General features: G+C 46.0%; 7 protein-coding genes and 3 long non-coding RNA genes across 13 annotated transcripts; 4 read left to right on the forward strand and 6 right to left on the reverse strand.

Moving 5' to 3' along the window:
- Positions 1 to 438: 438 nt before the first annotated feature.
- Positions 439 to 674, reverse strand: LOC112343192. Its single transcript, XR_002991193.1, has 3 exons — positions 660 to 674; positions 527 to 576; positions 439 to 471 (listed from the first exon to the last, which is right to left on the reverse strand). It is a non-coding gene; the product is annotated as an uncharacterized LOC112343192 (long non-coding RNA).
- A 110-nt stretch (positions 675 to 784) lies between these two features.
- Positions 785 to 1,201, reverse strand: LOC9629728. The gene is made up of 4 exons (XR_002991189.1): positions 1,173 to 1,201; positions 1,054 to 1,120; positions 896 to 993; positions 785 to 830 (listed from the first exon to the last, which is right to left on the reverse strand). It is a non-coding gene; the product is annotated as an uncharacterized LOC9629728 (long non-coding RNA).
- Positions 1,202 to 1,728: 527 nt separating this feature from the next.
- Positions 1,729 to 2,825, reverse strand: LOC112343183. The gene is made up of 3 exons (XR_002991188.1): positions 2,164 to 2,825; positions 2,038 to 2,104; positions 1,729 to 1,983 (listed from the first exon to the last, which is right to left on the reverse strand). It is a non-coding gene; the product is annotated as an uncharacterized LOC112343183 (long non-coding RNA).
- A 36-nt stretch (positions 2,826 to 2,861) lies between these two features.
- LOC9630160 (mitochondrial-processing peptidase subunit alpha) lies at positions 2,862 to 5,381 on the forward strand. The gene is made up of 13 exons (XM_002992543.2): positions 2,862 to 2,920; positions 2,973 to 3,251; positions 3,337 to 3,633; positions 3,696 to 3,863; positions 3,933 to 4,100; positions 4,190 to 4,270; positions 4,323 to 4,389; positions 4,450 to 4,547; positions 4,613 to 4,685; positions 4,741 to 4,811; positions 4,892 to 4,941; positions 4,997 to 5,109; positions 5,167 to 5,381. Exons 1-13 carry the CDS (start codon positions 2,894 to 2,896, stop codon positions 5,211 to 5,213), a joined length of 1,539 nt encoding a protein of 512 aa, XP_002992589.1. The 5' UTR covers positions 2,862 to 2,893; the 3' UTR covers positions 5,214 to 5,381.
- Positions 5,382 to 5,401: 20 nt separating this feature from the next.
- LOC9629729 (probable acyl-activating enzyme 1, peroxisomal) lies at positions 5,402 to 7,218 on the reverse strand. The gene is made up of 2 exons (XM_024666236.1): positions 7,009 to 7,218; positions 5,402 to 6,911 (listed from the first exon to the last, which is right to left on the reverse strand). Exons 1-2 carry the CDS (start codon positions 7,204 to 7,206, stop codon positions 5,451 to 5,453), a joined length of 1,659 nt encoding a protein of 552 aa, XP_024522004.1. The 5' UTR covers positions 7,207 to 7,218; the 3' UTR covers positions 5,402 to 5,450.
- A 1,816-nt stretch (positions 7,219 to 9,034) lies between these two features.
- LOC9630161 (mitochondrial proton/calcium exchanger protein) lies at positions 9,035 to 11,864 on the forward strand. Its single transcript, XM_002992544.2, has 11 exons — positions 9,035 to 9,068; positions 9,216 to 9,410; positions 9,608 to 10,157; positions 10,215 to 10,527; positions 10,583 to 10,729; positions 10,790 to 10,878; positions 10,935 to 11,027; positions 11,080 to 11,206; positions 11,267 to 11,331; positions 11,382 to 11,553; positions 11,730 to 11,864. The coding sequence occupies exons 1-11, from the start codon at positions 9,035 to 9,037 to the stop codon at positions 11,757 to 11,759; spliced, it is 1,815 nt and encodes a 604-aa protein (XP_002992590.2). The 3' UTR covers positions 11,760 to 11,864.
- Positions 11,806 to 12,646, reverse strand: LOC9629730 (vacuolar protein sorting-associated protein 55 homolog). 4 transcript variants are annotated; one of them, XM_024666241.1, is made up of 6 exons: positions 12,566 to 12,603; positions 12,456 to 12,517; positions 12,333 to 12,384; positions 12,239 to 12,278; positions 12,099 to 12,189; positions 11,806 to 12,045 (listed from the first exon to the last, which is right to left on the reverse strand). In XM_024666241.1, exons 2-6 carry the CDS (start codon positions 12,485 to 12,487, stop codon positions 11,862 to 11,864), a joined length of 399 nt encoding a protein of 132 aa, XP_024522009.1. In that variant the 5' UTR covers positions 12,488 to 12,517; positions 12,566 to 12,603; the 3' UTR covers positions 11,806 to 11,861. The 4 variants fall into 4 exon arrangements, with proteins under 4 accessions (XP_024522009.1, XP_024522007.1, XP_002992621.1 ...); XM_024666239.1 differs by having other exon boundaries at positions 12,333 to 12,456; positions 12,566 to 12,646; XM_002992575.2 differs by lacking the exon at positions 12,456 to 12,517 and having other exon boundaries at positions 12,566 to 12,645.
- Positions 12,647 to 12,695: 49 nt separating this feature from the next.
- On the forward strand, positions 12,696 to 14,519 carry LOC9630162 (oleoyl-acyl carrier protein thioesterase 1, chloroplastic). The gene is made up of 8 exons (XM_002992545.2): positions 12,696 to 13,164; positions 13,218 to 13,351; positions 13,410 to 13,520; positions 13,602 to 13,697; positions 13,761 to 13,848; positions 13,920 to 13,988; positions 14,047 to 14,338; positions 14,396 to 14,519. Exons 1-7 carry the CDS (start codon positions 12,772 to 12,774, stop codon positions 14,287 to 14,289), a joined length of 1,134 nt encoding a protein of 377 aa, XP_002992591.2. The 5' UTR covers positions 12,696 to 12,771; the 3' UTR covers positions 14,290 to 14,338; positions 14,396 to 14,519.
- A 181-nt stretch (positions 14,520 to 14,700) lies between these two features.
- On the reverse strand, positions 14,701 to 16,922 carry LOC112343173. Its single transcript, XM_024666238.1, has 2 exons — positions 15,952 to 16,922; positions 14,701 to 15,734 (listed from the first exon to the last, which is right to left on the reverse strand). Exon 1 carries the CDS (start codon positions 16,862 to 16,864, stop codon positions 15,968 to 15,970), a length of 897 nt encoding a protein of 298 aa, XP_024522006.1. The 5' UTR covers positions 16,865 to 16,922; the 3' UTR covers positions 14,701 to 15,734; positions 15,952 to 15,967.
- Positions 16,923 to 19,765: 2,843 nt separating this feature from the next.
- On the forward strand, positions 19,766 to 22,975 carry LOC9630163 (G-type lectin S-receptor-like serine/threonine-protein kinase At2g19130). The gene is made up of 3 exons (XM_002992546.2): positions 19,766 to 20,550; positions 21,141 to 21,226; positions 22,743 to 22,975. The coding sequence occupies exons 1-3, from the start codon at positions 19,766 to 19,768 to the stop codon at positions 22,973 to 22,975; spliced, it is 1,104 nt and encodes a 367-aa protein (XP_002992592.2).
- The last annotated feature ends 982 nt before the right edge of the window (positions 22,976 to 23,957 follow it).

The following is a 23,957-nucleotide window of genomic DNA, read 5'->3' on the forward strand; positions in this document are numbered from 1 at the left end:
GTTTCAAATGTGCCACAATGGCACGTACCATCAATAACAGGTCCTTTGCAGCAATCGTGCAAAAAGCTCCTTTTAAGCACTTGTGAATAGACTAACATACTGAGATATACTTATTAGCATCTTAAATCATATGCTGCATGAATACAACAGTGAACGAATAACGTTGTTACAGGATTGAATAAGATTTCCTGCTTTCTCGTAATTCATGGTCAAGCGACAAGGTTGGTCCAAAACTTCTCTCCTCCAGTATTTGTTATTGAAACTGCGAGGAGACTTTGTCGAGAAGAGGAACTCTTTTAACTGCGAGAGAGATTTTGTTAAACCAGTTATGAAAAAAAGAGAAGCTGTGATACTTACCATCACCTGTAGCAAGCCATGGTTACTGGGGTGGAAATAATCTTCTCAGCAACTTTGCCAATATCATCCAAAGTCAGCTCTCGAACGGTGTCGATAAACTCCTTTGCGGGTTTCCTGTCACCAAATAAAATGGTCACAAATAGATTCACAAACCATTTAGCTCTCTAACCTGCAACCATAGGTGAGAATTTGCCGACCAATGTCCTCATTCACGACCACCTACAAAGAAAACATTTTGTTTATCTATGGAAAGACAAAAAGTTTTTTTTTTTTGGAAGAAAATATTGTTCTACTTCACGAACCCGAGACTCGAGATTAATCAAAACAAGTGAAACGGTTGCATTCTGTGTGCGCTCCAATTCAATCTCGTCGACTGGAATGGAAAAGAGCGATCAAAGACAAGCTAGAATTGAAAAGTTTCAAAGTAGCTCATCTCCTATGAGATCTACAAGCTCGCCTACAAACTTGTGCTCCTAGAAGAAGATCACAGGAACACGCGTTTAGCAACTAGAAACTATTGCGAGAGAGTGCTACTCACAGACGATGCGTGAATTCCAAACAAGCCGGAGTCATTGTACACGGAAGTAAAAGCAGTAAAATTTTCCACCTTGGGATGAACAGCCAGAACGCGAGTATCTGGAAGAGTTATTGCAAAAATTAAGTAAGAAGAAAACCAAAACCACGAACGATACTTACACAATCTAGAATGGACACCCTTGCCCTGGCCTCCGGAAGAAAACGAACCACCTCCTCCAAGAAGCGACTAAAGGACGTAGACATTCCTACAGTAAACTTGATAGAGAAGGGAAGCTTACTTGTAACACGGTCGCCGTGACAGCATCGCATTCGTTTCTCCAGCCACCAGGGATTTCAAGCGCGATGGAAACCGATGTTCTTGACTTTCTACTGCATATTTATTGAACTCAAACCTTTAGTAATTCATTGTAGGTGTCAATAAATCTGAAAAGATCACAAAATCAGCATATGCATCTAAAAACAAAGTCCTCTGCTTAATATCTAAGCTCTACAAGCTTATTGATAAAGTGTAGAAAATCTTCATAAAAAAGTTGGTTTGGATTGGCTGATTACCATGAAATATGGCCAAGTTTTGTCATAAAAACTCAATTTTCATTTTGTCCTCTTAAAGGTTGTGAAACAACTTTCCCAAATTACTTCCTGGTTGACATATTAATAGCCATCCCAGACACAAAATTGATTTACACCTAACCCAGGCCATAGAATATTCTTGAAAAATTCCCCTGATTTACTTGAAGTGCATAGAAACAGGAGGTTCTCTCCCACGGTTTGATGCAAAGGATGCCCATGGGAGATTGTTATGGTGGATGATGCCAAGGTGCCACAATGACATTGTGACATAAAGGTTTCCTCTCAATTTCAAGCAAAAACTTTAAAGTGGGTTTCTTACAGTTGGCTCAGACGCGCATGGCATACAGGACATAGATGCGGAATAGTAGAAGACACAAGATGAGAGCTTCACATTATCAGCCATGGCGACCATAAAATCCTTCTTCTTCTTCTCCCAGTGGCCAGCATGTTGCCTGAAATCTCCGACGGAAGTTATAAGCAGCTACTTGGGCTTTTTTTTGTCGATGGTGTTTGCTTTTGCTGGAGAAAGAGTAACGAGTGTTAGCGGATTTTTCTTTTCTTGTGGGAAAATACCTTGATGAGCTCTTCCTGCTGTTCTGGAAATGCTGGCGCTCTTCTCGCTGGGAAGCAGACGAACGCTCTGCAAGAAATCAAACAGCAAAAGATGAAATAACCAGAAACGAAAGTCCAAGTTTTTACCTGGAACAGAGCGATCTAAAAGTCAAGCCATTTGCTTAGCTGCAGAAAGCTCTTCAAACTTAAGACGCTATCATCTCTTGTGGTGTCAAGGAAACTAGCCCTCGGGTTCCGAAAGCGAGTTTCTGGTTGGGCCTTCCTCTTCAACTTATCCGGCCAAGGATCATCACTAACGTGGAGTTCTTCAGCCTCACTCGCCACCTTCCTGCCCTTTCTGGAAGAAGCATCGGAATGAGAACAGCTCCATCCTTGAAGCCACATATTTGTTGTTGTTGAGCGACTCTATATGTTGCTGCTGCTGCTGCTGCTGCTGCTTCTCTTTCTCCCTCCTCTCACCGCAAGACAATCAAGCAAACTGGGAAGAACTCGATACCCGAGTTGTGTGGAGGAACGTAGCGAAAGCTGCGAGCGACAGCAGTAGCGTTCCTGTGCTGTGCTAATCTTCTCACGGCCAAGCTGACGCTCCCACTGGCAGCACGGCACCAAGATCTTAGATCGTCGAATCTTGGTCGATCCAGTCGATGGAAGCTGCTTGAATTCCCGGGGCAATCTAAACAAGGAGTCGTGGCCATCTGGATCCAAAGTCTTCGATGTGGAGCTGCTGCCCAGGCTTACTTGCAATAGCGGTCGGCTTTCTTCCCTGGATCCCTGGATTTCTTCTTCGTCTCGACCGCTTGCCCAAGAGCCCTAAAATTTAGGGTCCTTAAACCTTGAATAAACCCTAGCGAGGGGGATGAAGAAAGCGAGGCGGCTGGGCGAGGTGAGATCTCTCATTGGGAGCTTGAATGCGGCGATTGAATCAGTTCTTTCAGGCCGCTCTCGATACTTGGAGATCGATCTCGACTTCCAGAGTCTCCAAGCAAGCTTTAGCAGCCAGAACAGCAGCCGCAGAGGAGCCCAAAGGAAAGGGGTTGCTCTCGTGGTTCCAGCGCAAGAAAAAGAAGGGCCTGCTATCAGATCTTCCCACGCTCTACGAGCCTCTTCCAGGCGTCAAACTCCCTCTCGATCTGGACGATGGCTTTGCTCTGCCAGTGGAGACTAAAATCACCAAACTCGCCAATGGATTGACGGTGGCTTCCGAGAACACTATGGTGAGAAGCTCTTGCCATTCTCGATGGTTTTCTACGCTCAAAATCGTTTTTTTTTGTGAGAGTTCTTACTCTATCTCTCGTGCAGGGACCGACAGCAACCATTGGAGTTTATGTTGATTCCGGCAGCTCTCACGAGACTCCTTTCAACTCCGGCGTGAGCCATATTCTGGAACGCATGGCTTTCAAGAGCACGCGAAACCGGACGCACTTGAGGCTTGTCCGCGAAGCGGAAGCCATCGGCGGTAATGTTCTTGCGTCTGCTTCGCGAGAGCAAATGTCTTATACGGGTGATGTGATAAGGAGCTTTGTTCCCGAGATTGTGGAGCTTCTTGCCGATAGCATCCGGAACCCGGCTTTCCACGACTGGGAAATCAAAGAACAGGTCCCTTTCTCGCTGGTTGATTGATCATCTTTGAGAACTTTCTTTTTCTTTTGGATCCACAGGTGGATATCTTGAGAGAAGAGATTCAAGAGATGGCAAAGGATCCTCAAGCGATGCTTCTGGAGGCTCTCCATCCTGCCGGTTATAAGGGCCCTCTTGGCAAAGCACTGGTGACAAGCGAGTCCTCGTTGGATAGAATCGACTCTCGCGCTCTTCACGAGTTTGTAGCTGTAAGTTCTTCCTCTCTTCTTTTTGTTTTCCTTGTTCTTGTGGTTTTCTAATACCATGGATCTTTCTAGGCAAACTATACAGCTTCACGGATGGTTTTCGCTGGCTCTGGCGTCGAACACGACTATTTCCTCTCGCTGGTTAAACCGTTGTTCGAGGACATGCCTCTGGTGGCTCCTCCAGAGCCTGTGAAGTCCGAGTATGTTGGTGGCGAGTGGCGGCTTCAAGGCGAAAGTGATGTAAGAGTTTTTCTTCTTCCTCTTCGTTTTTTTCTTGTTCTTTCTGTGTGGAAGTGTAGACAGATTTAATACTTTCATTCCTTAAGCAGACTACATCGGTTTCCATCGCGTTTGAAATCCCTGGTGGCTGGAGAAACGAACGCGATGCTGTCATGGCGACCGTGTTACAAGTAAGCTTCCCTTCTCTATCAAGTTTACTGTAAGAATGTCTGCGTCCTTTAGTCGCTTCTTGGAGGAGGTGGTTCGTTTTCTTCCGGAGGCCCGGGCAAGGGTGTCCATTCTAGATTGTGTAAGTACGGTTCGTGGTTTTGGTTTTTTTCTTACTTGGATTTTCCAATAACTCTTCCAGATACTCGCGTTCTGGCTGTTCATCCCAAGGTGGAAAATTTTACTGCTTTTACTTCCGTGTACAATGACACCGGCTTGTTTGGAATTCACGCATCGTCTGTGAGTAGCACCCTCTCGCAATAGTTTCTAGTTGCTAAACGCGTGTTCCTGTGATCTTCTTCTAGGAGCACAAGTTTGTAGGCGAGCTTGTAGATCTCATAGGAGATGAGCTTATTTCTGTGGCAGAACCTGGAGAAGGTACTTTGAAACTTTTCTCTTCTCGCTTGTCTGTGATCGCTCTTTTCCATTCCAGTCGACGAGATTGAATTGGAGCGCGCAAAGAATGCAACCGTTTCACTTGTTTTGATGAATCTCGAGTCTCGGGTTCGTGAAGTAGAACAATATTTTCTTCCAAAAATTTTTTTTTTTTGTCTTTCCATAGATAAACAAAATGTTTTTTGTAGGTGGTCGTGAATGAGGACATTGGTCGGCAAATTCTCACCTATGGTTGCAGGTTAGAGAGCTAAATGGTTTGTGAATCTATTTGTGACCATTTTATTTGGTGACAGGAAACCCGCAAAGGAGTTTATCGACACCGTTCGTGAGCTGACTTTGGATGATATTCGCAAAGTTGCTGAGAAGATTATTTCCACCCCAGTAACCATGGCTTGCTACGGCGATGGTAAGTATCACAACTTCTCTTTTTTTCATAACCTGTTTAACAAAATCTCTCTCGCAGTTAAAAGAGTTCCTCTTCTCGACAAAGTCTCCTCGCAGTTTCAATAACAAATACTGGAGGAGAGAAGTTTTGAACCAACCTTGTCGCTTGACCATGAATTACGAGAAAGCAGGAAATCTTATTCAATCCTGTAACAACGTTATTCGTTCACTGTTGATTCATGCAGAATATGCTTATAAGATGCTAATAAGCAAAGGACATGTTATTGCGTGCCATTGTGGCATATTTGAAACAATATCAGAATTCTGCTTGATGCTTTCTTATAATACAACCATCTATTAGTATCAAAGCTTGCTGGGAGCTCTGAGGCTTCCCATGGCTCTGGCCCTGTCCCGGAGCAAGAACTTTTGGACCTTACCAGTGGAAGTCTTTGGAAGCGCTCCAAACACCACAGATCGAGGATTCATGAAGTGGGGCAGCCGAGCCCGGCAGTAATCGATGATCTCTCGAGCGCTGGTCGCACCACCACTCCTCTTGAGCGTCACGAACGCGCAGGGCGTCTCCCCCCAGAAATCGTCGGGCCGAGCGACCACGGCCGCCTCGAGAACTTCCGGATGGCCGTAGAGAACCGACTCCACCTCGATGCTACTGATGTTCTCGCCACCCGAGATGATGATATCCTTGGATCGGTCGCGCAGCTGGATGTAACCATCCGGATGGATCACTCCCAAGTCACCGGTATGGAACCATCCTCCCTGGAACGCCGCCCTCGTCGCTTCATCGTCTCTGTGGTAGCCTTTCATCACAGTGCTTCCGCGGACCATCACTTCTCCCAGCGTCCGGCCATCTCGGGCAACCGACTCCATGGTTGCCGGATCCTTGACGTCGGCCTGGTGGAGCCCGAGGTGGACGACGCCTTGCCGGCTCTTGAGCTTGGCTCGCTCCTCGAGAGGAAAAGAGTTCCAGTGAGGCCGCCACGCGCAGAATAGCGCCGGCCCGTAAGTCTCCGTGAGGCCGTAAGAGTGTGTTACGACGAAGCCGAGCTCCTCCATGCTCGAGAGAATCGCCGGTGGCGGAGGAGCGCCCCCGACTCTCACCGCCACCTTGTCCGGAAGATCTCTCCTCTCGCTGGGGATGGAGCTGGCGATCATGTTGAGGACCGTGGGAGCTCCAGAGAGGTGAGTGACGGAGCTCTCGGCTATGGCGTCAAAGGTGGCCTTGGAAGTGACGTTGCGTAGACAAATGTTGGTTCCACCTTGGGCCGCGATCGCCCACGTAAAACACCAGCCATTGCAGTGGAACATTGGGAGCGTCCAGAGGTAGACTGGAAAAGGTCCCATCTCCCACAGGAGAATGCTGGCTATGGAGTTGAGATACGCTCCACGGTGAGTGTAGAGAACACCCTTGGGCCTGGAGGTGGTACCGGACGTGTAGTTCAAGGCGATGGATTGTTCTTCATCATCGGGAAAGACGAGAGGAAAATCCTGGCTGGAATTCTCGAGCAACTCCTCGTACTCTAGAATTCCACCATAGCTGTGAGCTACTTGAGAAGTATAGGACTTATCTTTGATAAGGACGAGCTGGGGGAGAGGCTTGGACGATTCGGCCAGGAGCTGGAGAGCTTGCGTGACGAGAGGGAAGAACTCCGAGTCCACAAAGACCGCGCGGCTCTGGGCGTGATCCAGCAGCAGCGCGATTGTGCGCGCGTCCAGCCGGAAGTTGATCGTGTTGAGGATCGCCCCGACCATGGGAACGCCGAAGTGCATCTCATAGATCGCGGCGACGTTGGGCGCCACGACGGAGACCTGGAAGAACGCAAGAACAAGAAATGACAACCAAGAACACGATATTTCGATGGATCGATCGGCCAATTTCGATCGAGAGCACTGGAATCTCGCATACCACAGCGCCAGGATTGACGCCGAGCCGGAGTGAGATTGCGGATGCGAGACGGCGGCATCGATCCAGAGTTTGCGACCAAGTGAAGCATGAGGCGCCGTGAATCAGCGATGTTTTGTCCCCAAACACTGCCGCGGATCTATAGAGGAAGCTGAGCGGTGACAATGGCGCGTGATTTGCCGCCATCGCTCTCTCCTCCATCTCCTCTCCTCCAATCATATTCACATATGGTTGTCAATCACAAACATAAAATTGATAAATATCCCTTTACCTTTTTTATGTTTTTTGAGTTGGTCTCTCTATTTCTATCATTAAGATTTCCTCCTTTTCATCATAGTCATCATCATTAATGTCATATTTCTCAATATCCCACTCCTTTGCCATCTATTCTAATATATATCAATGAAATGAGTAAGGAGTATAACTTTAGGGCAATACTACCTAAAACATAGAGAAGGAATAATTTTATGATAGAAAGTTAAAGATTGTTTAAGAGTGCAATATTGAGAGTCTTTGCGAGTTAGAGACTAAGTTGAGCATAATTAATAATAAGCATCTACAATCAATTGAATTGATAGATAAAGCATATAAATTAGTTTTTAGAAGTGGGAAACTGGAGTATAAAAAAGTACCTACTTTTGCTTAATTTTGTTTACAATAGTGCTTAATAATTAATTATTAGCATTGCCATTCATAGCAATGTATAGTTATAAATCAAGGCTTATTGTGAGTTTGAGTTTAGTTTTTGTTTGAGTGCCTTTTATTTGTGATTTTCTCAAGATTATTCAAATAATCTTGAGCAGGCAAGCTCAAAAACAAGATAAAAGGTTAACTAATGAATATCATTATCATCAAAAGTATAAAATTGATGATAAAATTTTCTTTAAGCTATGTAATGTAAAATGGTCTCTAAAAGGAGGTAATAGTGTGAAGTTGTCTCTACAATATTATGGACTTTGGACAATTTTACAATATGTGGGGGATCTTACTTACACTTTGGATTTATTAGTTAGTTTGAAAATTCATCAAACATTCATATCACCAAGTTTAAAACATATATACACTCTAGTGATGTTATGGATCAATTCATAATCCAAGTCCTAAAGATTAATGCTGAAAAGATTAGTCCAATAAGAATTTTCACTCAAAAGTTAGTAAAGGCATATAACAAAACAATTTAGGAATTTTTGGTTCAATAGAATAGTTATTCATGGATGAGGTCACATGAAATCAAGGATGACATGAAAAAAGTGTTTCTGAGTTTCCATTATGGCTTTCCGAAGAAGGGGAAAATTAAGTTTTTTAACCGTATTATTATATAATTTGAGTTATTGCTTTATTCTTATTCTTTTATTTCCATAACTGTATTATCATATAAATTTTTTTTTCTTTCATTGTTGTTTGCTACAATGTTAATATTGCTATTTACACATCTTTTCTCTATGGCTGTATTACTTTGAACTCCCTTCATTTAAGTATTACCTTGGACTCTCTTCATCTAAAGCTAGTTTAGCTTTTCAAATACTACTATTAATGGATGAAAGGAGAACAACACGACCAACTGAAAAATTCTAAGAATATTCTATGAGCGTTGGCCTTTGTTTGTTTCACCCACAGCCATGAAATAAGAAACTAGCAAACAACACAACAAAATCGTGTATCACACCAACATTGTCCTCTGTGGCGTGTCGGATCGATTGATTGGCCACTCATCCTACAAGGAATATCATATTTCCAAGTATATTCTCCATGTGTGGTAGTGTTAAAGCCTGTTAAAACATCAACTTCAGTGATATTTTTGAGTAGGACAATACATTTTGGGCTATCACACACCAAGCCAGATAGAGGATCTGTACAAGTAGTGTATAATAGGATATTATAGAATCTTTCGTTACATATTTTATTTCAACATTTAGTTTCACATTTACGTGGTTTATAACATACAGCCACTGGCAAGTTATGCCGAAGTAGATGTCTAAAGATTCAAGGGTTAAAGAATCTAGAGCCCTAAATTTTAGGGTTCTTAGGGATGGCATCGTCCGCCTACGAGAGCGTCAAGGGAGGTAAGCTCTCGCTCAAGCTCGGCGCCAATGCGGCCGACAGGCCGATCGCGAAGAAGAGGAAGAAGAAGAAATCCAAGGCGCAGGAGGAGGAAGAATCCGGCGCAGGGAAGACACTGGAGGAATCCGGGGGCTATGAGATCGACACAGGGATAGGGCATGCGCCGGATGGGAAGAAGAGTAAGAAATACGAGGAGCTCTTCCCTGTGGAGACGAAGAGATTCGGGTATGAGATCCCGAAATCTTCTGCTGCCGCGGCCGCGGCTGTCGCGGCGTCTGCGAAGGAATCGGCATCGCGAGAGGCGGCTCTGGACGAGCGCGTGAAGAAGAAAGCCGACCGCTATTGCAAGTAAGAAAATACCTTGTCAGCAGCTTAGCTAGTGTGACATGGCCGTGCCACATCGGAGACTTTGGATCCAGATGGTCACGACTCCTTGTTTAGTTTGCTCCGGGAATTCAAGCAGCCATTTGGCCTTCCATCTTCCCGGGACGGCTGGACCAAGATTTGGATTTTTACTGCTCGACGATCTAATGGGAGGCAGCTTTGCTTTGGTGCCGTGCTGCTGGATTTCTCATGGAAGCCCGTGTTGCTGGGAGCCTCAGCTTTGCCGTGAGAAGATTAGCACAGCACAGGAACGCTACTGTTGTCAGCTTTCGCTACGTCCCTCCACACAACTCCGGATATCGAGCTCTTCCCAGTTTGCTCGATTGTCTTGTGTCTTCTAATGGTGGAAGGGATAAGCAGCAGCAGCAGCAGCAGCAGCAACATGGATATAGAGTCGAGCTTCGTAGAGTAGACCAGGGAAGATTTCGTGTCCCTCATGGCTTCAAGGATGGAGCTGCTGCTCGGCTCCCGCCATTGTTATTTTTCTCCTCCGATGCTTCTTCCAGAAATGATAGGAAGGTGGCGAGTGAGGAAGAGAAAGAAAAGGCGAGGAAGTGGCGCAAGAGGCTTGTGGCATCAGTGGAAGAACTCCAAGTTAGTGACGATCCTTTGCCGGATAAGTTGGAGAAGAAGACCCTTCTGCAAAAGACATGGAATCTGCTTGTGAGGATCGGTTCGGGACTGAGAAACATGGCTTCGATGAGCAGGCAAGGTTTTTTGTTAGTGCTAGTTCCTTGATTTTCTTAATAGTTTGCTTACTCCAGAGAGGACTGGGCAAAGTGGCTCAAGAAAGCAAAGACGACTGTGTGGCTGGAGTTGCAACATTATTGGGTTGGAAGTAAGTTGCTATGGGCGGAGATCCGGATTTCCACCAGGCTTCTCGTCCAGCTCTCGGGTGGTAAGAAGCTAAGCCGAAGAGAACAGCTCCAACTAAGGCGGACAGCAGGAGACATTGCTCGTTTAGTCCCGTTCATAATTATCGTCATCGTGCCCTTCATGGAGTTCTTACTGCCAGTTCTTCTCAAGGTCTTCCCCAACATGCTACCATCAACATTCCAGGACAAGTTGAAGCAGGAGGTCCGTTTTATATCTTTTGCGCCAACGTACAATCAGTCTAGTTCTGTTTTTTCAGGCGGAGTTGACAAAACGATTGGAAACACGGCTTCGCCACGCGAAAGGCTTAAAGAATGCGTTACTGGAAATGGTGGACGAGCTCAAATCCAAACGGGGAGAAGATATTCAGAAAACCGCCAAAAATCTTGACGACTTTATGACCAAGGTCCTCGCGAATAATATTTTTTGTCATCTGGTTTTATGGAACATGCTTTGTCTCTGGCAGGTCCGCACTGGACAAAACATAAAAAACGCGGACATACTGGGATTTGCAAAGCTCTTCAATGACGAACTGACTTTGGACAACATCAGCAGGTCTGAGCCGTGATTTTCCTGCACCAAAGGTTTAAACGTTTTCCTTGTAAACGCAGGCCGCGATTGATAAGCATGTGTAAATACATGGGCTTACGACCATTTGGGACGGATGCGTATCTGCGCTACACTCTTCGCAAAAAACTGGCATGGTAAGAGCTAGCAGTAGCTTCAAGCTTACGCAGTGTAGCTCCTTACTTCCAGGATCAAATCCGATGACCGGCTAATCAGAATGGAAGGAATAGACTCACTTTCGGAACCCGAGCTTCGAGCTGCTTGCCGGGAACGAGGAATGCTTGTTTCTTTGACACCACAAGAGATGAAAGCACAGGTAAAGTCTCTATTTTTCTTAAGAAAACTGCGTCTTAAGTTTGAAGAGAGCTTTCTGCAGCTAAGCAACTGGCTTGATTTGTCACTAGATCACTCAGTACCATCCTCGCTCCTCATCTTGTCCAGGTAAAAACTTTACCTTTCGTTTCCGGCTGTGTCATTGTTTTTTCTTGCAGGGCGTTCGTCCCGGACAAACTAAAACCGGCAGAAGCTGTCCAAGCGACACTGTCATCGCTTCCAGACGAAGTGGTGGACTCGGTCGGTGTCACAGTGCTGCCCAGCGAGGACACGCTTGAGGAGCGCCGGCGCAAACTGGAATTTCTAAAGCAGCAGGAAGAGCTCATCAAGGTATTTTCCCACAAGAACATCTCTGCAAAACCTCTACCACCGCTCGCTTTCCAGCAAGAGCAAACGCCACCAGCAAGAACGCCTGAGAAGCCCAAGTAGCTGATCCGTCGAGTTTTCAGGCAACTTGATGGCTATTGTTTCAAAACATCCGACTGACTTCTTACACATTTTTGCAGGAAAGTCTTACTTCAAAGCCAAGGAAGTGATTGAGGTGGTTCTCTCTGAAATTCATAAACAACAAAGAGGAAAAACTATCACGAATCTTGATATCTTACATAAACACCTCCAAATGTTACAGCTTGCTGCCACTACCACTCGCTCTCGCGCGTCACGTATTGGAACAAGATGACGGTGCTCGTCAAAATAATGAAAGACGAGTAAGCGAGAAACATGGCGCCGATCTCTATCAACATCGCATGGCGCAAAATGGCCGGAATCGCAATGCTTCCCACGGTTGAAAATCCCGTCAGGAACTTTGCAGCATCAGCCCAGCTATAACAGTCCAGGTAAGCTCTCTAGAGAGGAAGAAAAAAAGAGAAGCTTACTCTCCAGTAGCATCGCCGACAGATAGAAGCGACTCGGACGAAGAGCTTCCGAAGAACAAGCAAGGCATTGGAACCATCACGTACATGAGAGCTGGAGAAGAAGAATCAAAGCAAAGAACTTCCAAAGTTGATCGAGGTACCTGTGAGCATTGGCCACCAATTGCTGTACAAGGCACAAGCCTGTGAAAGAAAACGAGTTTTAATCCACCAGAGAGAAATCTTCCATCTACTCACCAGGATTTGCATCATAATTCCCACAGAAAACATGAACGCCAGTCCAGCAAGCCTACAGGGGTGCAAGCACGCGAGAAAATAAGCTGAAGTGTCTGCCATTGTGCCCGTGAGAACAACACTCACACTGCTCTCGGCGACGCCGAATCAATCGCCATCGCCAGTGCCACAGCGCGCAAGAATCCGTGCTATAATCTTAGCTACATGACCAGGGATGGAATCTCAAATCGCCAAACCTTCGATCGTCATCGCCATAGCAGGAGCTCTCCAAGTAATAGTGAAAGAAACCCTAGAGAGGAAGGAGAGAGAGGGGTTTGGGATCGAACACGCGACGTCCACGTGTACGGTAGGGGTTGGAAGGGATTTGCAATATATTCCTTGCGGAGGGCGAGAGAGAGAGGAGCAAGACGCGCGGACGCCTGGCGCTGGCGTCGATCGATCGATGACGCTCACGGGAGGAGCGGCGATGGAGATCGCAATGCCTGCTGTGAGGAATGCGGCTCAGGTGAACGCTCTAGGCGCTGGAGTGGGAGAAATCTCCTGCTCCACCTCCTCCTTTTGTAGAATGCAGCAGCGCAGGGAGAAATCTCCATCTCTTGCATGGCGTGGGAGGCGAGCTATAGCCTCCGCGATCGATCTAAGGTCCGATTCGGCTGTGAGCAGCAACGGCGTCGCAGCTGCGACGCTGATCCCAACGCCGACCAAGGATCTCAGCAGCGGTGCCAGCGATGATCCACCTTTCGGGATTCTCTACAGTGAGAATTTTACTATACGCTGTTACGAGGTGGGCACGAACAAGAAGGCGTCCATCCAGACCATCGCAAATCTTCTCCAGGTATGGAAATTCTTTCCTTTCTTCGCTTGTCAAGAGCTTTTTGAGAATTTTAGGAGGTGGCTTGTAACCAAGTGAGAACACTTGGATTTTCCACGGATGGATTCGCGACAACTTTATCGATGCGAAAGCATCATCTCATCTGGGTGACTGTTCGCATGCACATCGAAATGGACGATTATCCAAACTGGTTGGTAAAACTGCGTGCTTTGTTTTTCTTTTCTGTGACAGAGCTTTTGATCTTACAGGGGTGACGCCGTGCAAGCCCAAACATGGTTCCAGGAGAATAGAAATGGGACCCGACGCGATTGGCTGTTAAAGGATGTCAATACCGGGTTGACACTCGGTCGAGCTACCAGGTTTGTCTTTTTGCAGTATCGATTCTTTGTTATAGCGAAACGGTTTTTCTTTCTTTTTTTTCCCTTTTTGTTGTTGTGCAGCACCTGGGTGATGATGAATCAAGAAACAAGGCGATTTGCAAGAATAAATGAAGAGATCAGGGGAGAATATCACCAATACGCGTTAGATCCTCCAAGGTCGGGATTCAGCTGTTTATGTCGCAAGCGTGACGCCGTTCGTATGTTGTTTCTGCATTTTAGATTTTCGTTCCCAGAAGATCATGCCACATACAAGAAGCACCAACTGGCGAAACTGGAAAACGCAGAGCATCATATCACCGGGCTCAAGGTAAATCGTGTCTTGTCGTGGTGCTATCTTAAACGTTGCTGCTTTGAGGCTTTAAACTCTCCATAATGCAGCCGAGACGGGCGGATCTCGACATGAATCAACATGTGAACAACGTGGCGTACATAGGCTGGATGATGGAGGTACTAGAATCACATTTCTCGTGCTCTAGCAGATCTACTAATCCTTACAAAATCCTAGAGCCTCCCGGCTGACATCGCAAACAGCCACGAGCTCCGCGGGATCATCCTGGAATTCAAGCAGGAGTGCAAGCACGACGACTGCGTGGAATCGATGGCAGCTAAATTCTCTCCAGCGGACCAATCCGGCGACGAAGAACACCAGTTTTTGCATCTTCTCAGACTCGATGGCAGCAGCCGAGAGATCAACCGAGGCTGGACTCACTGGGTGAAAGCCAAAGAAAGTTCACAGCAGGGAGCTTGACAGGGAGCTTGACTTCTGTGAAGTTTTGCGAGGGTTTGGAGGTTAAAAGGTAACCTCGTTTCTAAGATTCTATAGTCACATCCTTCCTCGCTCTGTGCTCTTCCAGATCACAGGTACTTGATCGATACGTAAAAAAGACACAAAGGAACCACCAATAAAAAGTCAAACGCTACGAACGATATATACACTTCGTCCAATCAATCAACCATCCTTCACAGTTTTGAGCTAAAGTAAAGAATCTCGTAAACTCTTGACTTGATCAGCCCAGCTGAAAATCCGGGTCGATTGCGTCATGATTAGGATGGGCGCTCCAAAATGTGTGTCGTGGTTGGCTTCATTAATAACATCTCGGCTGGCTGCCAGCGGATCTCTCACCCGTTAACGTATAGATACCCAAGAATATCACCGGAATCTCGAGAACCTGCCCAGCACTTTGTTTATACAATCAAGAAAAAAGGTAGCAAGCTGGTCCTTTCCCTTTCTTTTCAAACGCCCGGCGGTTTCCCGCGCTGCCAAGCGTAGGTGGCGAGATAGTATATCGTATTAATACGGACGCCTTAAAGGAGATCTCTCGCTTCCCTCTGGAGAGAACTCCCGCAGAGTGGCAGCGCAGCTATAGCTACTGTCCATCAAAACGTTGCTTTCATCTCTCCGCCAATGTCGCCGTCGAGCTCTCACTCACTCGGTCGCCGTCGAGAGCGCGCAGAGATTTTAATGAATGCCTCCGCCATGGCTCACAGTCACAGCAGCACAGAGAAAAGAATCGAAAGGAAAAAGCATGACTTGAGTGAGTGCTGCGAGGGAGGCGAGTAGACACTGGGCACAAGTCCTGTGTACTATACTGTAGCGCAATAGATGAGAGTACACTCGCCTCCACTGGTCAGCAGCAACCAGCTTGAGAGATCACTTCACCCCCTTTTCGCTTTCACGGCTATGAATGCTCCCTCCCCGGATGGATCAAAGTGGCTGCGTGTCCAGATTCCAAAGCAACGAGACGAAACTGTCGCTGAGAGCGAGTGATCGCCACCGCTGCTGTGGTTACCCCGTTCCAGTCGAAAGAGCTGCTTCTTTGATCGGGTTGATCGATCGATCGATCTCTTCTTTGCTCGCTAGCTTTTCGTCGCAAATGGCGCACCCGAATTGATGGAGAGCTCGCTTGGTTGGCTGCCTGCTGCTATGTGCCAGTTCCAACTTTTCCTTTCTTCTTTTCTCTTGGCCACCACGGACGGACGGACTGCGCCGCTGCTCGCTCTGGCACCATTTAAGAACGCTTCTCCACGAAACTTTTCTCCTTTTCTTCCTCTCTGTTCCCGGCCCAGGGATGGAAGAAAAGAGGTACCTTGCGTGCTTGCTTGCTTGCTAATGCCGCTCTAGCTCAGCTCGCTGCGCACTCGCCTCCTTTTTTCTCGCATCGCATCTGTCCGGTCACGAAAAGCAGAGATCACCTGGCACACACCACAATGTTTGTGAGCAGCGATGCCACAATTAAAAACATCCAAGCACATGCCATGCCACCCACATTTGCCACGAAAAAAGAAACTATTCTCTTGAATGAATGATGCCAACGATCCGAGCCCCCATTCATGGCACACGATGCGATAAACAAAAGAAGGAAAAGGCAAGAACACAAAGAAAAAGCAAAAAAAAAAGAGCAAGAGCTACCTTTGGGGGTGGCTTTTCAATCCTCCTCTCCAAGACCAACTAGTCGAGCCGATGACGATCCCAGATCCTGCCAAACATCCGAAAAGGACTGCTTGATCACCTCGTGGTGCTCGGGCGAATTCAAGCTCAAGTAGCAGAACAAGAGCTCCTCGAGATCGCACCACTGCTGGAGACCCTTCTCCCGGATCATCTCCAGCATCGAGTCCCGGAAGTCCTGGTAGGGATTGTGGGAGTACTTCACCAGCGGGATGCTGTCCGCCACCACCCCCTTGATCTCCGACGGCAAGCATGCAGAGAAGCTGTTGTCGTTGTGATTCCTCCTCTTTCTCGCCCAGCCACCGCCGTGGCCGCTGCATGAGCCGGCCAGGTCGAGATCGCAATCGCCCTCTTCCTCCTCCCCATTCTCTCCCCCTGGATCGGAGCAGCAGTCGGAAGAAGAAGTGGAGCACGCCTCCACGATGTCAAATTCCGCGATATGAGGATTCCTGAGCAAAGGGGGAAGAGCGTCGTGATCTTCCTCCTCGCCGCCCTTGTTGGATGATCGCCGCCCTGGATTATTCCCGTCGAGATCACTGCGGCAGCTAGACATTGAGGAGAAATCCTGGTCCCAGGGAGGCTCCTTCCTGCTCCTGAGATGGTTCTCTATCAGAGACCCTGCTGCTGCGCTAGAGCTACTGCTAATCTCCTTATCTTTGTCCGAGACACCCATCCTCTGGGGCAATGCTGCTCCAGATTTGGGCGCTCTAGTGGTGGCATTCTTCTCGGCGGCGACTGATCCCCTCACCGTCAAATCGTAGCCCCCTCCGCCGCCGCCGCTGCTGCTGTTGCTAGCGCCAGCTCCATCTCTCTTGCCCGCCGCTGTCCCCCGGAGCTTTTGGTACCAGCTCGACTGCTGCTCGCTTCCTCCTCCCATGGCCACTGCCGCTTAACGGGAAGGAAAGAGAGAAAGACGAGAAACCCTTAAAGCGTGTGTGTGCTCTCAATTCAAGAGCGGAAATTCTTTAAGAGAATATGCTAGAAACCTCATTTAAAATGCTAGGGTTTTCCCTCCTCTTTTAGCGCTTTTCGACTGTGGAATCGAAGCTTTGAGGATTGGAGTTGTTTGAAGCTGCGTCTCCAAGTCCTGCATACGAGGATGGCCATAGTTCTAGCAAGTTGTATGCTTGGCAGTTTCGCGAGTGAAATAAGAATTTGGTCAGCAGGATGCTCGATCTCGGAGCAATATTGACCAGCAGCGAAGATTATGACAGGTTGTGCTTCCGCTCACGCCGTGAACAAGCTAAGGATTCCCCAGAGTCGTCCATGGTGGAGCAAGAGTTTGAGCAGTAGGTTCAACTCTTCTACAGAGCTTCATTCACCGAGTGAGCTTGTGTTTGCCAGCATGGGCTTGCAAGTGCGATTAAGCACCAATTTTGACCACATGGTCAACGTCGGTCAAAAGGAGGCTCAAGGATATATTATAATTTACCTTAGGGCTCATAATGAAGTTAGTGGACCAGCAATGTAGTGGAGCTTTTGAGGTAGTTCAGAGGTGGTTGAATGGTGAGGAATTTCAAGAGGTGGCATAACATAATCTAGACTGACTAAATCTTTGTCTTTTTGCACCAAATAATAACAACTATTATCACATTGAGCAACAGTCCTCTCCATCTTGGCAAGTTCCTCTTGCTCGAGTTGCTCCTCTCCACCATGGTGCTCGGCTACATGCCTTGAGGAATCAATTGCCAGTCAACCGTCGTCCGGCAAACTATCCTCCAACGATTGAGCTGCTCCTGGTGGCATCGCCATACAGGCTCGCTGCAGAGTCCACCTCTTGCACTACTGTTTTGGAAGTCAGACTCCCCCAGAAACAAGACTCTACCACTGGCTTCCATACTTATCACACACACCACGTAGCCCCATGCGCGATCTTTGCCAGCTCTTGCCTCTTGCCCTAGCCTGCGATCCAAGAATTGCTCCCAGCCTACAGTCATTCACCCACTTCTTGAGAAGCGCATCAAAAGCTCTCTTGATCCAAGATAGCTGCAAAAGAAAAAAGGGCCGGATTGCCTCGTCAAGCAAATAAGCTACAAGATCCCACCGTGAAGATGCTGCAACCAACCCTCTCCCACGCGACATCATGACCCGCCAAAATTCGCCAGCTCTTGCGCCACTTGCCTCGGCCAACTCTCACCCAGGCAGGAGAAACAAAGCAAGGTGATGATTGTTGTGGCAATCTTCTCTTCTGGACATAGAACCGTGCACCCCATGCTCATTTACATGGACGGAGCCATATGAACGATTTAAACGTATTTCAAACCGATTGACCATTTTTCAAAGAACGTGTTTGGCTAAACCTAGAAACTCAACGTATTTCTATTTCAAACCGATTGACCATTTTTCAAAGCATCTAGATGCATCGCTTCATAACGTATTTCTGATGCTCGGCCTTGTTTCTTCGCGAAAGATTGTTGACTTCGGTGTGATTTAACCCTATCCAGAGTTTCTCATGCAACACAATGCAAAAATGGTGCTGTTATTGCTATTGCTCCTTTTCCCTGTGATTCTCATAAGCATGAGGTATGAGCTTCCACCTGATTGGTATTATCGACGGCAGGCAACAATTATTCGGTTTTTATGAACACCACAGAAGGCCTTGAGGCCAGGGACAAAGATATTGTCAGTGACAATGGGAATTTCTCACTTGTATCCTTTATACTTCGGAAACTATTTTGCCCTTGGCGTAGTGTTGGAAAATGCAGCTTCCCTAGTGTTACAAAACTCTGGTGGCAATGTTTCGATTTTCCCTCATAATTTCTCCTCCCAGCCCAGATTTTCACAACAGGGATGGGCCTAATTAGGAATGACTATGAGACTCAAGCTATTGTCCAAGACGAGGGACTGTTTTGGATTTCTTCTACTAAACTTCTACAAGAAGGACACTTCCAACACCAAGCAAATCAAGCATGGTGATTTACTTCTACATGTAAGCTCTACCTCAACTTTTCTTCTGTACACTGGCAGTAATTTGACCCTCTCCAATCATTATCATTAAAATGAATCAAGTACTCAATTTCCAACCCAAGATGCATCAGGAGGGGCAACAGGCAGGTCAGTGAAGTCCAGGGCAGGGACAGAAGGCTTGGTGGCAGAAGACCTGGAGAAGTTCAGCCAACTAATGCTTCATGAGATCATCAAAACAGTTTACTATAATCCATTGGTCTCATACCACAAGACCTTGTGAACAGTTAATGAATGAATGAATGAATTTGATTCAAATGGGAGCATCACATCTTCCAAGTATGAAGAAATCAATGGAGAAAAAATATTCAGCTAACGGACTATACAAACTAGATCAAATCATGGCCAGGAAATCCTGCATGTAAGGATTGTTCTCCATATGAGATCTGCAATACCCACAATGGAAGCTGAAGCTGCTTGAAGGGTGATAACTTTGTCTATCTAATTTTGATTTAAGTTCTTGCTCCAATTTTGAGTTCTCCCAACACTACATTGTGATGAAACACAAGTTTCCTGGTATTGGATATTATAGAACTGAATTCATGCAACCCAACCAAAGGAATTCCTCTCTAGACAACTGCACTAAAGCCTGCTTTTCTATGAATTGTAGCAGCTGTATGTCACTTATTTTCAATGGCGATACCAAGGACTGCTTCTTCATTGACTATGATATATATGGGAGTTTCTACAGAGATGACACTTATCATCAAAACTCTGAAGCCTCACCATCCACTGACACTTTATATTATAACTCTTACCATGAGTTGCATTTTGATAGTCCTCTGCTTTCTAGCGGTATGTGCTCTTTCGTTTCATGAGTGCAAGCTCAAGTTCAATCCGGCAAAGGAGATTGAAGCATTGCTGGCTAGTATGCAAGGCCGGTTGCCCCAGAGATTCTCATATACTGCATTGGATACTGCAACAGAAGGATATAGCACAAAGCTGGGATCTGTTACAAATAGGGGTTTTGAGCGATGGTAGAGTTGTGGCAGTCAAGAAGCTCGACTACAGTGGAACTCAAGGGGCAAAACAATTTGTGAAAACCGAGATTGCTGGAACTGGAGGCATAAACATTGTCAAACTTTGTGGCTTTTGCATCGAAGGAGCAACACAGTGGCTGCTGGTGTACGAATTTATGCCCAATGGATCACTCGACAAATGGCTTTTCGAGCAAACTTCAGAGAATTTATGGCTCAGTTGGCAGCAGAGGATCGACATTGCCCTTGGCACGGCTCAAGGACTTGCGTATCTTCACGAGGAATGCAGGGAGCCCATACTGCACTTGGACAGCCGGGAGCCCCAAAACATTCTGCTGGACACAGAGTTTGTCGCAAAGGTGGCGGACTTCGGGATGGCCAAGCTGCTTGAGAATTGCAATGAGACGCAGGTCATGACGATAATAGGTGGCACTCCAGGCTACATGGCTCCCGAATGGCTCACACATTTCATGGCTACAAAGAGATGCGACGTTTACAGCTATGGAAAGGTGCTTTTGGAACTAATTGGGGGTCGCAGGAACATTGATCTCTCAAAGGCTGTGAACTCTGGGGACAACACTCAGCCGGAGGAGAGCCGGTTTTTTCCAACTTGGGGAACCAGGTGGAGAAGGGAAACTTTCTCGATGTGATTGATGAGAGGGTGAGAGCAAGTGCCAGTGAAAACTATCACCAGGCCAAGAAAATGGTTCCTCTTGCACTGGTGCATTCAAGACAATGTTGATGCTTAGCAGAAGTGTTGCAAGGGCATTTGGATTTGGGTTCTGCTCCTTTGATAGCAAAAGTGGCATTTTGTTATATGTTTGAGATTATATAAACATATTATGTAATACAAAAGTTGTGGTGATGAAGACTGAAAGTCATTCTAACTATATAAATGCAGCCACATATTTAAAGCAGAAATTACCTCCAAAACAAGTGCTTGGTCACATGGTGAATTCAAGCTTAAGGAGCTCTTCGAGATTGGACCAATTGTGGAGACCCTTCTCCCAAACACTGGACCTGTGAGATAAAAAGAGGTCCAGCCTCTGGGACAAGTGGTGCAAGTTTGTTAGCTAAAAAGTAACGAATTATCTTGTATTTATCTATCTTCCAAATCTGCTTTCATAGCTCAGTTTGTTAGAGCACTTGTTTAGTAAGTGGGAGGTCTTGAGTTCAACTCTTAGTATATTTATTTTTCCAATGGGGGTTCAGGCTTTGCTACAAAGAGCCAGTTCTTTTGATAGTGGCGGAGAGTGGATTCGTGGCTGCCATTTTTGATAGTGGCGGAGAGTGGATTCGTGGCTGCCATATATGAATGTCACGAATGAATGTGATTTTGGGTATCAAAAATTACTTATCGACTAGTTCTTACAACACTCTCTTCTTACTACCACGACAGGAAAAAATTGGTATTATTAAACCTTTTATCAGTCCCTTTTGTTCAAATGTTAGTAAATTGGACTTTACATCTATATTTGGCCAAACGAACATAAGGACGGAATTCCTAAGTGTTTATTTAGCTAAGTATATTTAGCCCAGCTTATTAGTTCTCTTTTGCTCTATCTTGCATTAGTTTGACAAGAACCCTCAGGTATTGAGACTAATCCCTCAATATAACTAAATAATAGCTTATCGTATCTATCAAACACCCTCTTTATTTTATGTTAATCTTATTCTGGTCCCAAATGCTATTTATGGAAAGCATTTAGATTTGCTCATTTGGCATATCTATGGAATGTAAAGATTGAATGATGTTCGTCCCATGTCCAAATTCACAATTTAGGGACATTCTATATTTAATTTCAAGTTTGTTCCAGAGACTAACTCCTGGTACTAAAGGTGAAAACCCAAAACATATGTTCCTCAAGGAGGGGGTGGGGGTTCCAAATGTACCAACTATATAGTAAGGGTAGTGGGTAAGTCGGGTATGGCTGACCAACATGAGATATAGTCTAGCTCCCGCTTGCATGCCTGTTTTTGTTCTGCATCTGACTTGGGTCTAAGCCTAAGTTCCATACTATACTAGTTGGTGGAGCACCCATATCCTCATGTTAGGCCACCAATATGCTAAAATAGCATCAAACTCTGTCTGGCTCCGTTTTGCATATTGGTCTTGACATTAGGATGTTGGATACTCTATGACTGTTCTAAGTCGCTTCGTACTCTTATCCCTTCGCTCCTTGGGTTGCATGCTTGAGAGTTACTCCATGTTTTAGTATCTTCACTCCTTGGCTTCATGCTTAGGAGTTTGACACAGTTCTTTCATTTAGTGGCCTAAGGCCCTAAAACTTGGGTTCCGCACCATTGTCCTTTAGACACATGGCATGTGACATGTGGTACATGGAGGGTTTAAGTTTTGTTCCATGATGGTAAATCACTATAGGATAAAGGGTAAAAACCATGTGTGTTACAATAGGGCATCACTGAGCCATCGAAACAATCACCTACTCATCCTCGTTTCCATCTTGCCAGCAACAGCAAAAGCTAAAGCCTAACAATGGCAATGGTGGATTTAAGAAAAATGTAGCTCTAGCCTCTCTAGCTTTGCTATGATCTTGCTGGTGGTGGTGAATTTGGAGGCTTCATCCTCATGGTGATAAAGTCAGCCTCACAACACCAGTAAGCTGGCTCAGCCCCAACAAAAAGTACATGGAGTTGTCAACTAAGGGACATGCCAAATCATCTCTCAAAGAAAAAAAAAAGAGTTTTCCATTTGCCTTGCAGGCAGGGACAAGGTTGACCACCCACTCTGAGTTCTCCAAAGGGTAAATAAAGTTACATGTTAAGTTTTCCAACATTGATCTCATGGATCAGCACAGCAAAAGGACTCTCAATGGCAAGGATCCTTTTTCAAGTTTGTCATTCTTCGGACTAGTGGGGTTTTCATGAAAGACCAGCTTGAGTTGGAGCTGGAGAACCTCATCAACTATGGCATGTTCCAGACCATGGAGATGGAAGGCATCACTCAGGCTGATGAGACTATGAAGATCAACATTAACTTTGTTGAGAGCCTGGGAAGCAAGAAGAATAGTACAAGAAGTGGGTGAGGAAAGCTAGGAAGTGCATGCTACCGAGAAGGATCAAGCAAGAAATTTCAGGCTGGCTGTCCATCGAGTCTCGTGTCATTGCGAGAATGCTGCAGAGAATTCGAGAGAGAATGCAGAAGTGGTATCACGATATGCATGTGTTCAAGTCGTCAACTTCTTCCTTTTAGTATGCAGCACAAAATAGGGCTTATAGCATATTCTCTTAAAGAATTTCTGCTCTTGAATTTCTATTCATGGGTTTCTGTTCCAATTCTTCCTGTTGCTCTTCCTCGTAGGAGGAGGAAGTGAGCAACGGTCGAGCTAGTATCAGAAGCTTCGGGTGACAGCAGCAAGCAAGCAAGATGGAGCTGGCACTAGCAGCACCAGCAGTAGCAGCGGCGGAGGGGCCTACCATTTCACAATCAGGGGATAATTTGCTGCCCAAATCTGGAGCAGCATTACTGCAGAGGATGGGAGTCTTGGACAAAGATAAGGAGATTAGCACTAACTCTAGTCCAACAAGGTCTCTGATAGAGAACCATCTCAGGACATCATTTGTATGTCTGTGATGTCCCTTTCCATTACTTCATAGACTATTTCATTCATATTGGTTCTTAGTAGCTTTATGCACAGCAGCTTAGTGATAGTGATCCAAAGTGGGAATTTTGTTCCCAATACTATATTGTGAACAAGCTTGATTTTCTTTTTTCTTTTATTCTTTTAAAATTTGTGTTGTATGTCAATTAACCCAAAAACCCTAGCTTATATACAGGAGTGAGTGGTCTGGATTGAAACCACTCCGACAGCTACCAAAATCCCACTATACTAATATTAGTATATGGCATCGTAGCTATACACTTAGACCTCACATCATCCTCTTCTCTCGGAATAATGGAAGACCATCAGGGTGGGATTTAGAGGAACATTAAGAGGAGGCATTGGTGGATATGTAAGTGGTACCAATTGTTCCTAATCACTTTGTACGAAGTGTTTCAACCACTGT

The sequence above is a fragment of the Selaginella moellendorffii genome, unplaced genomic scaffold (assembly GCF_000143415.4).
Source record: "Selaginella moellendorffii unplaced genomic scaffold, v1.0 SELMOscaffold_138, whole genome shotgun sequence".
Taxonomy (NCBI): domain Eukaryota; kingdom Viridiplantae; phylum Streptophyta; class Lycopodiopsida; order Selaginellales; family Selaginellaceae; genus Selaginella; species Selaginella moellendorffii.

Excerpts from the sequence above, each read along its gene's own strand:
- LOC9630160 (XM_002992543.2), top strand. The coding sequence starts at position 2,894 with ATGAAGAAAGCGAGGCGGCTGGGCGAG. Across the intron at positions 4,942-4,996 it reads ATTCTCACCTATGGTTGCAG|GAAACCCGCAAAGGAGTTTA; the intron begins GTTAGAGAGCTA and ends ATTTGGTGACAG. Across the intron at positions 5,110-5,166 it reads CATGGCTTGCTACGGCGATG|TTAAAAGAGTTCCTCTTCTC; the intron begins GTAAGTATCACA and ends TCTCTCTCGCAG.
- LOC9629729 (XM_024666236.1), bottom strand. The coding sequence starts at position 7,206 with ATGGAGGAGAGAGCGATGGCGGCAAATCACGCGCCATTGTCACCGCTC. Across the intron at positions 6,912-7,008 it reads GCGTCAATCCTGGCGCTGTG|GTCTCCGTCGTGGCGCCCAA; the intron begins GTATGCGAGATT and ends GCGTTCTTCCAG.
- LOC9630161 (XM_002992544.2), top strand. The coding sequence starts at position 9,035 with ATGGCATCGTCCGCCTACGAGAGCGTCAAGGGAG. Across the intron at positions 10,158-10,214 it reads AACATGGCTTCGATGAGCAG|AGAGGACTGGGCAAAGTGGC; the intron begins GCAAGGTTTTTT and ends TGCTTACTCCAG. Across the intron at positions 10,528-10,582 it reads AGGACAAGTTGAAGCAGGAG|GCGGAGTTGACAAAACGATT; the intron begins GTCCGTTTTATA and ends CTGTTTTTTCAG.
- LOC9629730 (XM_024666239.1), bottom strand. The coding sequence starts at position 12,431 with ATGGCAGACACTTCAGCTTATTTTCTCGCGTGCTTGCACCCCTGTAGG. Across the intron at positions 12,279-12,332 it reads GAATTATGATGCAAATCCTG|GCTTGTGCCTTGTACAGCAA; the intron begins GTGAGTAGATGG and ends TTTCTTTCACAG. Across the intron at positions 12,046-12,098 it reads GTCGGCGATGCTACTGGAGA|CTGGGCTGATGCTGCAAAGT; the intron begins GTAAGCTTCTCT and ends GGACTGTTATAG.
- LOC9630162 (XM_002992545.2), top strand. The coding sequence starts at position 12,772 with ATGACGCTCACGGGAGGAGCGGCGATGGAGATCGCAATGCCTGCTGTG. Across the intron at positions 13,165-13,217 it reads CCATCGCAAATCTTCTCCAG|GAGGTGGCTTGTAACCAAGT; the intron begins GTATGGAAATTC and ends TGAGAATTTTAG. Across the intron at positions 13,352-13,409 it reads ATGGACGATTATCCAAACTG|GGGTGACGCCGTGCAAGCCC; the intron begins GTTGGTAAAACT and ends TTGATCTTACAG.
- LOC112343173 (XM_024666238.1), bottom strand. The coding sequence starts at position 16,864 with ATGGGAGGAGGAAGCGAGCAGCAGTCGAGCTGGTACCAAAAGCTCCGG.
- LOC9630163 (XM_002992546.2), top strand. The coding sequence starts at position 19,766 with ATGAGTGCAAGCTCAAGTTCAATCCGGCAAAGGAGATTGAAGCATTGC. Across the intron at positions 20,551-21,140 it reads TTTCCAACTTGGGGAACCAG|GCTTTGCTACAAAGAGCCAG; the intron begins GTGGAGAAGGGA and ends ATGGGGGTTCAG. Across the intron at positions 21,227-22,742 it reads TAGTGGCGGAGAGTGGATTC|CACAGCAAAAGGACTCTCAA; the intron begins GTGGCTGCCATA and ends CTCATGGATCAG.